Raw genomic sequence first — 15,949 nt, forward strand, 5'->3', positions numbered from 1 at the left:
CCCTGTGACGATCAGCCACCTGCCATTCTGAGGCTGGAGAGCAAGGGGCCGGCGGCGAAAGCAAACTGTGGGCGCTAGGCTTCCTGGAGCAAAGGAATCGCCACGTTCCCTGGGGCCCCAGGACGTGGTAGCCGACTCTGCGTGTGTGGGGCATCCCTAGGCTCTGAGACGGTTTGAAAAAGGCCCAAGCCCCCACTTCCTTTCCTTGTCAAGCTAAAGCTCTTCCCTACATAAAACCCAAGGCAAAGGTGCCTAAAGAGTGTATATTAAATATAATGACCCAGTGCAAATGCCTGTGGGAACTTGGTGTCTTTCACAGAGAGAAATAAACTGAGACGTTTAAAATGTACCTTGGGCCCTAACCGGTTTGGCTCAGTGGATAGAGCATCGGCCTGCGGACTCAAGGGTCCCAGGTTTGATTCCGGTCAAGGGCATATGCCTTGGTTGCTGGCACGTACCCAGTAGGGAGTGTGCAGGAGGCAGCTGACATATGTTTCTCTCTCATTGGTGTTTCTAACTCTCTATCCCTCTCCCGTCCTCTCTGTAAAAAATCAATAAAATATATTAAAAAATAAATAAATAAAATGTACCTTGGGACTGCAGTCTTCTTTCATCCACACATACGCATAACTTAAAGTCCATATTTCATAAAATGCACATGCACACGTAAACACGCTTACTGCCTGTTTGAACACTCGGGATAAAATCTAACCTGCAGCCTAAATGTCAGCAGGAATTAAATAAAAGTTTATGAGAAGGGACACCTGAGGACTTGGGCAAGTTGTCACAACTGGAAGCCCTATTTAATGCCGTGTCCCATATAAATGACAGATTTGGGACAGTGGGAGTCAGAGATTCGCCAATCTCGGGTGTGGCCTTGCACAGACCCTGGTGCTCAGCCACGCCTTACCTCTGCTTGCGAGGCACCTGTGCTGCCCGACCAAGTCCTGCCTGATCCCGAAGGCAGCGGACACGGGAGTGATCACAACAGTGAGAGGAGCTGTCTGCTAAAGCCCCCGAGCTGGATCCAGAGGTTCTTGGTTACTGTGTGTGAACACTAATATCCTCAACTAATCTACCAGCATGACCCACAGCTTGGTCATTAGCAGTTCAAGGTATGTTATCGGTTTACTTAGAGGAGTTTTTCACTGGCCAGATCGCCTTCAAATCACCCTTTTTCAATAAAAAATTAAAAAAAAAATCCCGCCCTGACTGATTTGGGTCAGTATGGATAGAGCATCAGCCTGCGGACTGAAGGGTCCTGGGTTCGATTCCGGTCAAGGGCACATGCCTGGGTTGCAGGCTCGATCCCCAGTCGGGGGTGTGCAGGAGGCAGCCGATCAATGATTCTCTCTCATCATTGATGTTTCTCTCTCTCCCTCTCCCTTCCTCTCTGAAATCAATAAAAACGTATTTAAAAAAAAACCATTTCTCTCAGTTGTCTGGGAATGTGGCCTTCGTTTATTACCTCCTTGACCTAACAGCTATGGAGTTCTAACAGTCAATGTCTCTCTACTCATTCCTAGGGGTTCCTGATGCCCAACTTTGTATACTGACAAAAAAATCCACAGTAAGCTCCTAACTGGACCAGTGCCTGTTACAGGGTCCCCGGCCCGGGACAAGGGGGGGCGGGGAGGAGGGAACGAGCTGTCATCCCACTCAGCCCAGCGGGGGCGGAGCGCGGGGGCGCCCACCCACGCCGCGCCGAGAGCCACGACGGACAGTGCCAGCGCGCAGGAGGAACGCCGCCGCCCGGGGCAACCCACGGCCGCTGATGAGGCGCCTCCTCCTTCCCGCCCTCCACGCAGCCCCGCCACCCAGCGCGCAGCTCGCAGCGGGGGAGACCCCGCCGGGGAGGACTTACCCGAGGCCCCGGCTGGAGGGGAGCGCGAGGCTGGTCCCGGGGCCGCCGGTGGGACACGCGGGGCGCAGGGGTGGAAGGACGCCGTGGAGGGGCCGGAGCCTGGGCGGGGCCATGGCGGGGAGGGGCGGGGAAATGGGCGGATCCAGGGCGGAGCCTGGGCGGGGAGGGGCGGGGCAATGGGCGGGTCCAGGGCGGAGCCTGGGCGGGGAGGGGCGGGGTCAGAGAGGGGCGGGCGGCGGGAAGGCCACGCCCCTCGCAGCCCGGAAGGGTCGCGGAGGCGCCTCGGCTAGGTCAGGCTGTGGTCGCTCCCTCGGGGCGCGGACAGGGAGCACTGAGACGTGACAGAAGCCACGGTCCCGGCCTCTGCTGGAGGCAGGGGCGCCCCACTCCTTCTGGGGAGGGGCCCCCTTGGTCTCCCCTAGATGCAGCTCCTGCTCGGGTGCAGGTGTGAGCACATTTCCGGGCTGGCCAGGCCGCCGCAAAGCTTCCACGGCTTGGAAACAAGCCAGCGGCCGAGCCGGATCAGTCCCACGTCTCCAGGCTCGAGGGAGTTTTGGGGTCTTAGATGCACTAACCTGTGTGAGCCCTGGTTGCCTCGTCATAAAAACAGAGGTAGTGACCTGTCTCAGGAAGAGGACAGGCAGCCAGGAGGCGCCCGCTCTGCTGGGAGGCGTGTTCCTCCTCCTCTCCCAGCACTGACCCCACAGACTCCTCCAGGCCTGGTCCGGGAGGATCATTACCGCTCAGACCAGCTGGGTGATCATCACCACTGAACATTTAGGACATACTTATGCTAAAAAACTATTTGGTGTTTACCTGGAAAGCACATTTAAGTGGGCATCCTGTAATTTGGGTTGGTGATGAACCACAAGGGAAAAGAACTTTGAAGGCCACTGCCAAGTCCCAGGAGTAAGCCGTGTTGGGGTCTGCCCGAGAGCTCAGTGTTGGGGACGGCCAGCCCGCCCCACTCCAGGACCAGCCGTGGACGCCGCGGACCCTCCTAACCCAGCGCTCTCCCAAAGGTGCAAGAAAGCGGCGGTGTCCTGGGAACCACAGCCCCTCGCAGCTAGAATTCCTTCGCCATCACATTGTTGCCTGGGGCCTGACCGGTGACAGAGGACACATTCCTCTGTCCATCAGCGTGCTGGATAGGGATCAGCTGCCAAACTATATTTTAAGCCTAATGATACCTAATGATAATGAAAATGTGATGAGAGATTTTCCTAAGCATCAGCCAGCTTGCGGGGGCTTCTGAATGTATCTACTTTGAACTTTCAACTCTTTTAGCAGCAACACAGTCCATAAGAATGACTTATCTGAGAAGCAGGTTAACATGAAAATCTGTAAATATTTAAAATAGAAATATTTTAGAAATTTATGGGGACAGAGAGTAGAATGGTGGATGCCAGGAGCTAAGGGGAAGGGGATGAAGGAGTCGTTTAATGGGCAGAGTTTCAGGTTTTAAGATGAAGAGCTCTGGAGGTTGGTTGCACAATAAGGTGACTATATTTAACACTACTGAACTATACATTCAAAAACGGTTAAGGTGGTAAATTTTATGTTATGTATATTTTACCACAACTAAAAAAAAAACCCCTCTCATACTAGAGTTAGAAAGAAGAACACACGGAAGAAAAACAGACAGTGTTTTCCTACAAGAGAATGTAAAGCCAAATAAACCTATTCCTCTCTTGGGAAAGTTCCTACTGGACACGTGAGAATTATTTATGGTCAACTGACAGCCCCGAAGCTTGATCCCTTCCTCCTGCCTGTGTGACTCAGGGTGTCCTTCCTGAACCCAGGGAACCGGATGAGCCGCATCGGCCACTGGAGCACCGACAATGAGGCTGAGTCTGTGGCACGTTGTCACTCAGTGTTTCTTGAACCAAACGAAAGGCACTGAGTGTGTCTCAGGGAGGGGATGTAGAAGTCACCCCCAGATGCTCTCCCTTAGCTCGGGGAGACTCTGGATGGTTTGATGCCTTGCTACCTTCTATTCACACCAAATGCCATACATGCGGATGTCTCAGCCAGCCTCTACCTGAAAAGCCCAACTAGACTGAGTTTCGTTTTCATACCAAACGGCAGTGATGGATGTAATGGCCCAGCTCACTCCTGGAGAGGAAACTGAGAACCCAAATAGGTCCAGAGAGTCACTTCCTGCACAGCACTGACCCTCACTGTGCTGTCAGTAGCTGTTTAACGATACAGCAGTTTGGAGTACTTACAGCATACGAGGCACTGAACTAAGCACGCGACATGGGTGACTTTAACAATCCTCTTCACAGGTGAAATCGCCTCCCCCATTTTACAGGTGGAAGAACTGAGACTTAAAGGCGATGAGACTTGTGGAAGCCCACACAGCTGCTCAGGGTGGAGCTGGGACTCGAACCCAGTGGGATTCCAGGGTCAACTGGTGTGGAGGGCATTGCATCACTGCCAGGAACAAGCCGGCAGCAGCGCCTGGCGTGGGCCCGGGGTCCCCCAGTCCAGCTGCACCTGCATTGTCAGCCCCGCCCAGCAGACACCTATAACATCTTTTGGGTTCACTTGTGAGGAATTATCAAGTGGAAAGGCAGATGGAAATTCAGAGGGGGGCGGAAAGAGAGATGAGAGAGACACATCGATTGGTTGCCTTCTGCATGTGCGCGCCCTGACTGGGACCTGGGATGGAACTTACAACCCAGGTGCGTGCCCAAGACTGGAAATCAAGACCATTCGGTATGTGGATGACGCTCTAACCTCTGAGCCACAGCAGTCGGGCGGTTTGGGACGTGTCTGTCAGGCATTTGAGTATTCCACAACTTTTACACTCATTTGAAAGAGGACTCAGTGCAGGAGTAAGTCACTATGCTAAGCTCTTGAGTTTAAAAAAACACACAAAATGACAAAACAATTCTGACTAAAGCACTACATTTTCATTGATAAATGAAAACACGCTGACACGCAAAGAAGAAGAAAAGTTGGAGACTTTTCTGTCCCCACCACCCGAGGCAGCTCTTCGTTATGACAACAGCAACGACAGCCCCTTTTCCTGCCCCTGCCAGGAGCCAGGTGTGCAAGCACCGAATGCTGTGCTGCGTGTTGAAAAGTAAGGACAGATGCCGAAACCGGTTTGGCTCAGTGGATAGAGCGTCGGCCTGCGGACTGAAAGGTCCCAGGTTCGATTCCGGTTAAGGGCATGTACCTGGGTTGTGGGCACATCCCCAGTGGGAGATGTGCAGGAGGCAGCTGGTCGATGTTTCTCTCTCATCGATGTTTCTGACTATCTCTCTTCCTTCCTCTCTGTAAAAAATCAATAAAATATATTAAAAAAAAAAAAGTAAAACTTATTAAAAAAAAAAAAAAGAAAAGTAAGGACAGACCTGGAACTAAATAAAAAGTACACATATATTGAGAATAGATATATGGGACTGTGTGAACAAAAGAATGAGCAACCACAGCAAACAGCTTTTGGATCTGTATCCTGTGCTTGAACATATTGGTATGCAGGTGTTGTTGTTTCTTTCTTGTTTTAAAGAATGGATAATATGTATACTTTTGTTTTCTCCACTTCCTATATCAGCGGTTCTCAACCTGTGGGTCGCGACCCCTTTGGGGGACGAACGACCCTTTCACAGGGGTCGCTTAAGACCATAGGAAAACACATATATAATTACATGTTGTTTTTGTGATTAATCACTATGCTTTAATTATGTTCAATTTGTAACAATGAAAATACATATCAGATATTTACATTACAATTCATAACAGTAGCAAAATTACAGTTATGAAGTAGCAACGAAAATAAGTATGCAGGTGTTGTTGTTTCTTTCTTGTTTTAAAGAATGGATAATATGTATACTTTTGTTTTCTCCACTTCCTATATGGTTATAATCTTTCCATGTCAATGGTATTTTTTATGTAAGTATTAAATTCTTCAGTACTAATTTTGTTAGGTAAGATCCAATGTTTTAGAATATCCACCTTACGTTCTTATATCCTTAGCCCACCCCCACCCCAGTGAATGGTGGAATATAATTAATTCATCTGTCTTCCCCCCAAAATTGAATTGGGGTCTCAAAGAGGTACTTGCATAACCTTGTCATACCAGCATTATTCTTAAAGCCAAAAAGTGGAAGTAATAGAAGAATACACCCATGAATGGATGGATGAATAAACAAAATGTTGTATATAGATACAACAATAATGGAATATTATTCAACTTTAAAATATGGGGAATTCCACCTGGCCAGTGTGGCTCAATGGTTCAGCATTGATCTATGAACCAGGAGGTCACGGTTCAATTCCTGGTCAGGGCACATGCCCGAGTTGCGGGCTTGATCCCCAGTAGGAGTATGCGGGAGGCAGCCAATCAATGATTCTCTTTCAACATTGATGTTTCTATCTCTCCCTCCCTTTCTCTCCCTTCCTCTCTGAAATCAATATAAATATATTTAATATCTATGTCTACATTTATGTATGTATATATATTTATATACACATACACTAATATATATATGTATATACATATATATGTATATATATATATATATAGAGAGAGAGAGAGAGAGAGAGAGAGAGAGAGAGAGAGAGAATGAGAGAATTCTGACACAGGCTACAACCTTGGGGACATTATGCTAAATGAAATAAGGCAAACACAAAAAGATGAGTATGAGGTACTAGAAGGCAAATCTGTCCAGACAGAAAGTGGGATGATGGTGGCCAGAGGCGAGGGAGAATGAGATGTGTTATTGTTTAGTGGGCACAGAGTTTCAGTTTTGCAAGATGAAAAGTTTTGGAGGATGGTAGTGATGGCTGCACAACGATGCGAATGTACTTAATGCCACTGAACTGTACACTTAAAAATGACTATGACGGTAAAAACAAACACCACATCTCCCCGTGACAGATGGGACTCAGTGGACATGGACGCAAACTCCCAGGTCCCGAGTCTTCGCCTGCAAGGTGCTTCACCTCTTTCAGTTCTCACAGCAAACCTCCTCAAGGAAAGGGACCTGCGGGTCCGATGGCTTGGAACTGGCGCAAGGCCACCCACAGCAGATGGGAGCTGGTCTCAAACTCCCGTGAATCCAGAGCCGTGCCTTTCCCTGCGGCCCCTCTGAAGGACGAGGAAGGGTTGGGCTCAGCCATAAAGGAAGACCGGACACTCCGCCTGCCCCATCGCGGCCCTTGCTGGGCCAGCGCCTCACCCACGGGAGGCATTTAATCTTGGAGAATGAATGGGGCTGAGCAGTGAGAAAAAGGAAGGCATTCCAGGGCACTGCTGAGCGAGTGCTCATGTCCTGCCTTCTCACTCTTAAGCTATCTCCTCCAGTGACTAATATTAGACGTGGGGCCACGCCACTGATAACACCACTTAGCATGGCAGCGTCCCCTGCCTGCGGACGCTCTCGGGGGCAGCAGGAGCCATGTGGGCCTCCCTACAGGTGTAAGTTACAAGCACTTCTGAGAGAGGCCGGGAGACCGGGGACTTTAGGTCTGGTCCTGTCTCCCTGAACTGTCATGGATATGTCACTCCTTGTCATGGACACGTCAGCTGGAAAATGAGGGTTTGCATGCATGACTTAGGGCAGCCCTCCCTAACATTCTGCCCTTAGAGCAGATGAAAGAGTGCCCATTGTATGATTCCAAACTTGGGGCTACTCAGAAAAGGCAGTTCAGAACCTGATGGATGTTTCCCGGCCGGAGACTTAAGTTAAATTCCAGGGAGCAGTGCCGCTGCCAGGGAGCCGAGGCACAGGCTGCCCCTGACTGCTTATCCCTAAAGGCATTTCAATACTGAGGTTTCAGCAAACAGCCCACGTGAGGGACGCCCCCAGAGCACGTCTGGCAAGACGCCCACACGTCAGGACGAGTGCGGGAAACTCGGCTCCTACATCTTCTGGGAGACTCACAGCCCACAGGAGATTGGAATCGTACTGAAAAAACCCAGAACTTTAAAATTTTTAATGAGGTATTCCCCATACTTATTTGTTAATGGTTTCCTATTTGTTATCTTTTTTAAAAAAAATATAACAACTCTTAACATCTGGCCAGGCAATGGGTACATATTAGACCATAGCACGTTAATACACGTACAGAACCGCACTGCAGTGTGAGGATACTATGACACCAACGTCATAAGGTGAAGATGACAATTAATAGTTAATATGTATGAAACCTATAACACAGCCTAACACCTAGAAGTATTTACAAATCATTAAAAACAAAATGCAACAAACTGACTTACAAAAGCACTTGTCTGTGTCTCTAAGTCAGTCCTTAGCACAGGGTCACTGCACAGGGAGGGAGAAATGCGGCTTCTCAGCAACTTTTTCACAAAAGCCCTGGCCTGAATACACAGGCGCTCCATCTCTCCTCTGGCTTCTCTCCTCTGCCAGCCGGAGGCAGTGATTGTGGCAACAAGAGCTGGAGGTCTGCAGCCGGAGCACCCCTCTGGCTGGGAGGCCTGCACAGCAAGCCCTTCCCCCACGCAGGCCAGCTGCACAGGTGCACCTCACAGCGCCTGTCGCCACCGTGGCGTGAAGGTGAAACACAGCAATAATAATAATAATAACAACAACAACAACAACACCTAATATTGATTGAGAGAAAACCTGAGTCCCAGAGAGGTTAGCTCCCCCAGTTCTACAGCAAGTGGGGGCCCTGCACGGAACCAGGTGCTTCCACGCCAGAGCGCCCGCCTTCACGGCCACCCCCTTCCTCACTGAGGACGTGAGTGCTCGGCACCTGGGCCCTGGGAGTGCCTCTGACTTAAACGGCCCAGGAAATGGAATAACATCTTAGAGCTTTATTTTATTTATTTATTTTTAAAATATATTTCTATTGATTTCAGAGAGGAAGGAAGAGGGAGAGATAGAAACATCAATGAGAGAGAATCATTGATCAGCTGCCTCCTGCACGCCTCCTACTGGGGATGGAGCCTGCAACCTGGGCATGTGCCCTTGACTGGAACGGGCCCTAGACTGACACTCTACCCTCTGAGCCAAACGGGCCAGGGCCATCTTAGAGCTCCAAGGGTCCAGAGGTCTAGGGGAGCAGCTCTTTGACACCCCCCCCCCCCACTGTTAACTACTCTCAGGGCCACTGGAGAGCTCCTGTCCCACGGGAAACAGCTGCCTTTGGTACAGCTGTATCTTGTGAATTAACCCTCCACTGACGCTGGTGACATATTCTCTCATTCTGCCCCAGCACTGTATTGTAAATTGTAGTCACTTCCTGTTCTTATGAGCAGAAATGCCCTACCACATGGTTACTTGGTCACATCCACCTTTCAGGGTGTTAAAAAAGAAAGAGAGAGAGGGGAGGGGGAGGGCAGGGGAGGGGAGGGAAGAGGAGGAGAAAGGCAGAGCTTGGCTTTCGCAGGCTCATTTGTGGCTGCTCAGAGATAAAGCGCTCTCCTTGCCGAGTCAGCTTTCAGGAATTCTCGGTTTGTCTGTGTTGTGTTACCCGAGTAGCTTGTTATCTTTGCAGCTTAAGGGCTGACTTGGAAATTCAGACTGTCAACTATTTAAAGAAAATGGAAGTCCCCACTCCACTATTTTAATTAACTTTCAGAGAGCGAGTTTGCCTGCTGGTTATGACACTGTTAACTTAAAATATCCCCAAGGAAGCTCGGCAGGGAGCAGGGCGTCATGTTTAAAGGCCTTCTAGGAAGAGGAGCTGAGCGAAGCCAGGAAGGCAAAGCAGGCAGGGCCCGCGGAGGAGAGAGACGAGGCACAGACAGATCTCAGCAGTTATGGAAATGAAATGGATAATGCAGGTTACGGAGAGCCTTAGCTGCCCGTTAGGGTGTTGGAGGGTGGTCTGTGACAGCAAACATCAAGTTTCCATCTTGGATGGTGCGGCATTAGAGCTGACTGGGACTCACCGGCCATGTGACGAAGTCTCCTAGGCCTGCAATTGTCATCTATTCATTTGTTAAATGGCAACATAACACTATAATGGGGATTGAATGCAATCAGGGGTGGATGTTTTAAATAATGTCATAAAAAGCACTCAATATACACACACGTGCTTTTATGGTTAGGTTGGGAGGAGGAGAATTTCTGAGCAGTCTGGGGGTTGATAAAAAGGACAAGAGAAGGGAGCTGACAGACGGAGAAAAGGATGGACAGATGGACGGGCAGTCCTTAGAGATGACCCAGAGAGAAGGGTGGTGTTACTCGAGGGCAGACAGTGGAGGAAGAGGCGGTCGGGAGCCGGATGCAGTTGAGTGCAACTGGAAACACTAAGCTTGAGAGAGAGGGAGACAGTCGCAAGAAGTGGGGGCCAGAGCAGCCTCGACGTGTTCTGATTGAAAAAGCCATATTGTCCTGCTCTAGGAAAGTATTTGAGACCTTCTGGTCTATGTTTAAAGCTCAAAGCAAACTCAGTGAAGTTCTAAAAGCCAAAAGCTGCAGCCACCCCGTGAACAGGACTAAGGTGGAATTGAGAACTGCCCGAGGCCTCCTTGCTGGAGAGCTGCTCCCTGCGAGGGAGGCCCTGCTGCACGTCGGCATCCTCCCAGCCTAGACCGGGCTGGCTCGGTCCCGGCGTTCAGATGGCACTGGAATGAGCTAAGGATTTTGTAGGACTTTAATTGAGCGGTATCGAGGATGAATACCTTTCATTTCAGCACCTTGCCTCCTTTAAGGAATTCCCCTTTGCTTGCTCCTATCTGAGAAACATCACTTAAGAAAATAATCGCAGATAACCACAGTCCCAACTACACAAAGTTGCTCACCACAGCATTATTAATGTTAGCAAAAACATGAGAAACAGTTCATATTTGAAACAACAGGGAAGTGGCAAAGTGTGTCCATCAAATTGATGGAACGTGGCAATTGCAGGAACTGTTCTAAGCACATTGTAAATTTTAATTCATTTAATCTTCAGAGCAATCTAATGGGGAGTATACTGTTAATATGTCCCATTTTACAGATGAGGAAACTGAGCCTTGCAGAGTTTAAATAACTTGCTTAAGATTACACCAGTAAAAAAAATAAAAAAGATTTAAAAAGCCCTAGCCGGTTGCTCAATGGTTAGAGCATTGGCCCATGGACCGAAGGGTCTTGGGTTCGATTCCCGGTCAAGGGCATGTACCTCGGTTGTAGGCTGGATCCCCGCCGGGTCAGGGTGAGCGCAGGAGGCAACCAATCAATGTGTCTCTCTCACTATGATGTTTCTTTTTCTCTCTCTCCCCCACCCTCCCTTCTACTCTCTCTAAAAATCACTGGAAAAATATCCTCAGGTGAGGATTTAAAAAAAATACATAAGATTACACAGGTTGCCCTGACCGGTTTGGCTCAGTGGATAGAGCGTCGGCCTGCGGACTTAAGGGTCCCAGGTTCGATTCCGGTCAAGGGCATATATCTTGGTTGCGGGCATATCCCCAGTGGGGAGTGTGCAGGAGGCAGCTGATTGATGTTTCTCTCTCATTGATGTTTCTAACCCTCTATCCCTCTCCCTTCCTCTCTGTAAAAAATCAATAAAATATATTTAAAAAAAAAAGATTACACTGGTAACCAGTAGCAGACCTGGGATTTGAGTGAGGCTGTCTGGTTCTAGCATCTTTTTTTTTTTTTTAATATATTTCTTCATTGATTTCAGAGAGGAAGAGAAAAGGAGAGATAGAAACATCAATGATGAGAGAGAATCATTGATCGGCTGCCTCCTGCACACCCTCTGCCTGGAATCGAGCCCTAAACCCAGGCATGTGCCCCTGGCCTGAATCGAACCTGGGACCCTTCAGTCCGCAGGCTGACACTCTATCCACTGAGCCAAGCTGGCTAGGGCTGGTTCTAGCATCTTTGATCTAAACACGGTACAACATTACATCAAGGTATTTTACTTTGCCTGGTTTTCTTAAATTAGTTTTATAACAACACTTTGGAGATAAAATATATCCTCTCCATTCAGGGGAAACCAGATAGGGCAAGGGTGGTAGCCACCCAAACTCTGTTTCATTATAAACCCAACGACCAAAGTTCCCATTTCCCATTCGTTCTCTCATCAGCAATAACCCACTGGTAATTTACAACATCTTTCCACATCATTCATCTTCTCAAAACCACGGGCAGCCTGGCCTGTGTTGCTCAGTGGTTGAGTGTCAACCCATGAACCAAGAGGTCACCAGTTTGATTCCCAGTCAGGAAACATGCCTGGGTTTGGGGGCTCGATCCCCAGTAGAGGGCATGCGGGAGGCAGCTGATCAATGTTTCTCTCTCATGGATGTTTTTATCTCACTATCCCTTTCCCTTCCTCTCTTTCTAAAAATCAATAAATTATATTAAAAAAGAATTTTAAGAACCACCCCACATAGTTGCTAGTTCATTAATCCGAATTTACAGTGAGGAAACCGAGGCCCAGAAGGGACAATGGCTCACTCCAGGGCAGGTTGCTAATTTCTTGACTCCCAGTCCCATGCTCCTGCTGTTCAGATGATTTAGACAATTTCAAGCCCGCGTTCCCATTTCTTCAGCTTGGTAATCACTCAGGGACCCACCAGGACCACGCAGAAGTGAGGAATAGGGTCTGGTTTGGCCCAGAGGTCTGGAGGACCACAGCAATGTTCCTCTGAGCCTCATCCTGCCGCAGGCAAGGGCTCTTCTCCGAGGACAGTGTGTGGAACCCACCTTTCTCTCCTGTTCTTTCCCCTCACACCTCAGTGTGGCTTCTCCAGACCCACCTTCGTCCCAGAGTCTCTTCAGAGAGTTGGGATAGGATGATGATAATGACGAGGGCAATAACGGTACTATAATAATCTATAATAATAGAAACGTAATATGCTAATTAGACCAGACGTCCTTCTGGACGAAGCCGGGGCTGCGAGGGAAGCCCGGGTCCCAGGTGCCAGAGGGAAGCTGGTGCCAGCAGCCGGGTAAGGAAGTCCTGCTCTTGCATGAATTTCGTGCATCGGGCCTCTAGTTAATAATAGCGAGAGTGTACAGAGAGCTTGCTGCATGCAGAGGCCGCCCTAGCAATGTTTGCAGACATCGAAGCCCACAGTCCTCGGTTGGGTGCCGGTTTGCTCAGGGAATGAGGCTCAGAGAGTCACAGTGAGCCAGTGCCTCCTGGGAGGAGGTGGGGGAGGCAGGGCTAGCCATCCTCACCCCAGAGTGCGCTTGAGGCCCTGAGCCTCCTTTGTAAATCACTTCAGACTCAGCCCTACGCGCATTCCTCTCATATCTGATCTTCCTGGGAACCGGCTCCCCCAGGACAGAGAGCAGGGAGGACCCAGCACTCCTGATGTTAACGATCCAGAAACCAATCCATCCTCATTTTATCTCCTGACATTTCCTTTTAATTACGAAAATGCTGTTTACTGGCTTTTATAATTCCTTCAAACATATTTCCTAACCTGAAACAACTCTAAAACATGATGTAGCACAAACGGAGCTGGTAGGAGAGGTGAGTGTCATCCTACCGAACCCCAGGGGCAGGCACGCAGACGGGCGGGGCGTGGGGACGGGGTGAAGAGCTACTGCGGCTGGAGGGTTTCACACTTGGAAGGCATTAACTTGCATCAGTCCCTTAAGGAGCACAGGGCTCGGCTCAAAGGCTTGGCTGGGAGCAGGTAGAGCTGATGTGTAAATAATCTACGGGAAGTTTACGGGTCGAACATTAACACGCAGAGGCGAGGCTTCCAGCGGGTGACTGGCCCGTGAGCCTCTGACAGGAGCTTTGCCGCTGTTTCTACTTACAGGTAGAGGCTGAATTCAAACACAAACACTGTGATGCAGCCAGTTACGCAGCCAGACCCGAGTCTCGGTGGCAACGCTACAACTGTCGGGTCAAGTGTGTGCAGGGTGAGGCCCCGCAAGGGCAGCTGCAGAAAGAGCCCCATTAATCCCTTAACTAAGCAGCTGACGGGTTTACTCTTTTTGTGTTTATGGTATAGCTTTTCAAACACAGGATTATAATAAGTTTAAAAAAATCAGCACAGGCTACCAAGGCTTTTTATAGATTTCTTTGTCGTGTTGACAGACGACAGAAACTAGAACTTGGAGGGCCTCTGCTTACAATTCACTGTCACTCTGGATTGAAAAATGGTAAGAAAGCTTCGCTGCCGGATTTATTAACAAAAAGAATAGGTCTCTATTCGAAGAGGGCAGCGATCTCAGCCTCATGCCTGGGAATCTACTTGCTTTTGATTTTGCATCCATTGTTATTTAAAGTAGCAAAAAAAGACTCACAGTAATATCAGGAAAGAAACCACTTTACCTGGTGTAATCCCCTTTGGCTTCCTGGAATAAAACAAAGACAGATGATCAATTTGTATGTATGTTAAGTAAGCCAGAGACATTTCACTTGGCCATTTACCCTCTGAAAGTCCCCGAGTTCTGCTTTATTTTGAAGAATGTACACAAAGAACACTTTCTGTGGCCGCCGGGAAGAACGTGGCATGGATTAGGAATCGCTGGTAGCCATGACATAGTTCTTATCCTTAACAGAAGAGACAACTATCTCTTTAAAAGCACGGACCATTATTTCTCCTTTTATGTTTCTAAGAGCATGTGATAAATGCTTGCCTACTGGAGCGGCGCACCTTTTAAACCATGACACAGGTCCATCAAACATGCTGTTTACTCTTTTGAAACCAGCATGGAGCACACTTGGTGTGTTTTTTTGTTTTAATCTACCAGTGCCTTTAAGAATTAAAGGGCTCTTTAACCCAACCTCAAGGAAATGTCTACAGAAGTTACCAAACTTAAATGTAAATTACAGCCCTCCCAACAACGGCTGCCTCCTGAACTCCAGGCACCGGGAGCGCCTTTCCCACTCTTCCTCCGGAGCCCAGTCTAAATTTCCTTTTCCTTTGAGACACACAATCTCTCACTGCAGCTCACGCAAACTGTTCTAAAACAGAAAACGGTGGCTCACATTTTTCATTGGCAAACAACCAGCTGGCTTAAAAAGCCGTCAGCCGCCGGCCCGTGCAAAAGTTTCAGAGTTGCCGGCAGTTCACAAGACCAATAAACAGAAAGGAGCAGTGGCCAGTTCTTACCTGCAAAGCCAGTGCCGCCAACCTGAAGACGGTTTCGCTGTCGACTTCGATTTGCCCCTGTTGGGGGGAAAGAGAGCATCGGTGAACAGCCGCCCTCCTTGTAGCAAGTGAGTGGAGCTGGGGAAGCTGTCACCGCTTGGCACCTCAGTCTGCGATCAGATGCAGATCATACCATTGTGTGAAAGGGAGGGGGCGAGCAGAGGCGCCTCCAGGGTTAAGAGGAAGCCACATTGTGTGTGTGTGTGTGTGTGTGTGTGTGTGTGTGTGTGTGTGTGTGAGATAATTAGCCGTGAGAGTTTGCTTAGAAAGCACTTCTGGAAGGAACATGAATGACTTTGAGACTGAAAATTCAGACAACTTCTAAAAGAATAATTGTTATTTCTACAGGTTCATTTTGAAACTCTAAAGATTTTCTTAGATTAGTTCCGTGTTTTCCTGAGAACTTTTTTTCTCTGTGCCATAGCATGCTTATTTTGGTATATACACAATGTAAATATTTTAAAAACTATATAAATTCATGAGGTATCACCTCACACCTATCAGAATGGCAACCATCAACAAATCGACAAATGGCAAGTTGCTGGTGAGGATGTGGAGAAAAGGGAACCCTAGTGCACTGCTGTGGGAATGCAACTGTTGCAGCCATAATGGAAAACAGTATGGAGTTTCCTCAAAAAACTAAAAATGGAACTGCCATTTGACCCAGTGATCCTACTTCTAGGAATACATCCCAAGAATCCCGAAACACCAATCAGAAAGGATATATGCACCCCTATGTTCATAGCAGTGTAATTTACATTAGCCATGATCTGGAAACAGCCCAAGTGCCCATCAGCAGATGAGTGGATAAAAAAAGCTTTACACCATGGAATACTATGCAGCTGGAAAAAAGAATCTCTTACCCTCTGAGACAGCATGGAGGGACCTGGAGAGTATTATGTTAAGTGAAATAAGCCAGTCAGAGAAAGACAATACCACATGATCTCACTCATATGTGGAATCTAATGAACAAAATAAACTGATAAATAAAATAGATCCAGAGACATGGACACATGGAACAGACTGACGATTCTCAGAGAGAAGAGGCGGGGCCG

General features: G+C 48.5%; 1 protein-coding gene across 7 annotated transcripts in view; it reads right to left on the reverse strand.

Annotated features, from left to right (window-relative positions):
* Window positions 1-15,949, reverse strand: part of FRMD4B (FERM domain containing 4B) — a 201,790-nt gene that overhangs the window by 47,894 nt on the left and 137,947 nt on the right. For all 7 annotated transcript variants that reach the window (XM_023758100.1, XM_023758098.1, XM_023758097.1 and 4 more), the window contains exons 6-7: window positions 14,856-14,912; window positions 14,072-14,094 (exon numbers count right to left, since the gene is read on the reverse strand). In XM_023758100.1, the coding sequence (XP_023613868.1) occupies window positions 14,072-14,094; window positions 14,856-14,912 (80 nt within the window). The remainder of the gene's footprint in view (window positions 1-14,071; window positions 14,095-14,855; window positions 14,913-15,949) is intronic.

The sequence above is a fragment of the Myotis lucifugus genome, unplaced genomic scaffold, assembly GCF_000147115.1.
Source record: "Myotis lucifugus unplaced genomic scaffold, Myoluc2.0 scaffold_123, whole genome shotgun sequence".
In the NCBI taxonomy this organism is placed as follows: Eukaryota; Metazoa; Chordata; class Mammalia; order Chiroptera; family Vespertilionidae; genus Myotis; species Myotis lucifugus.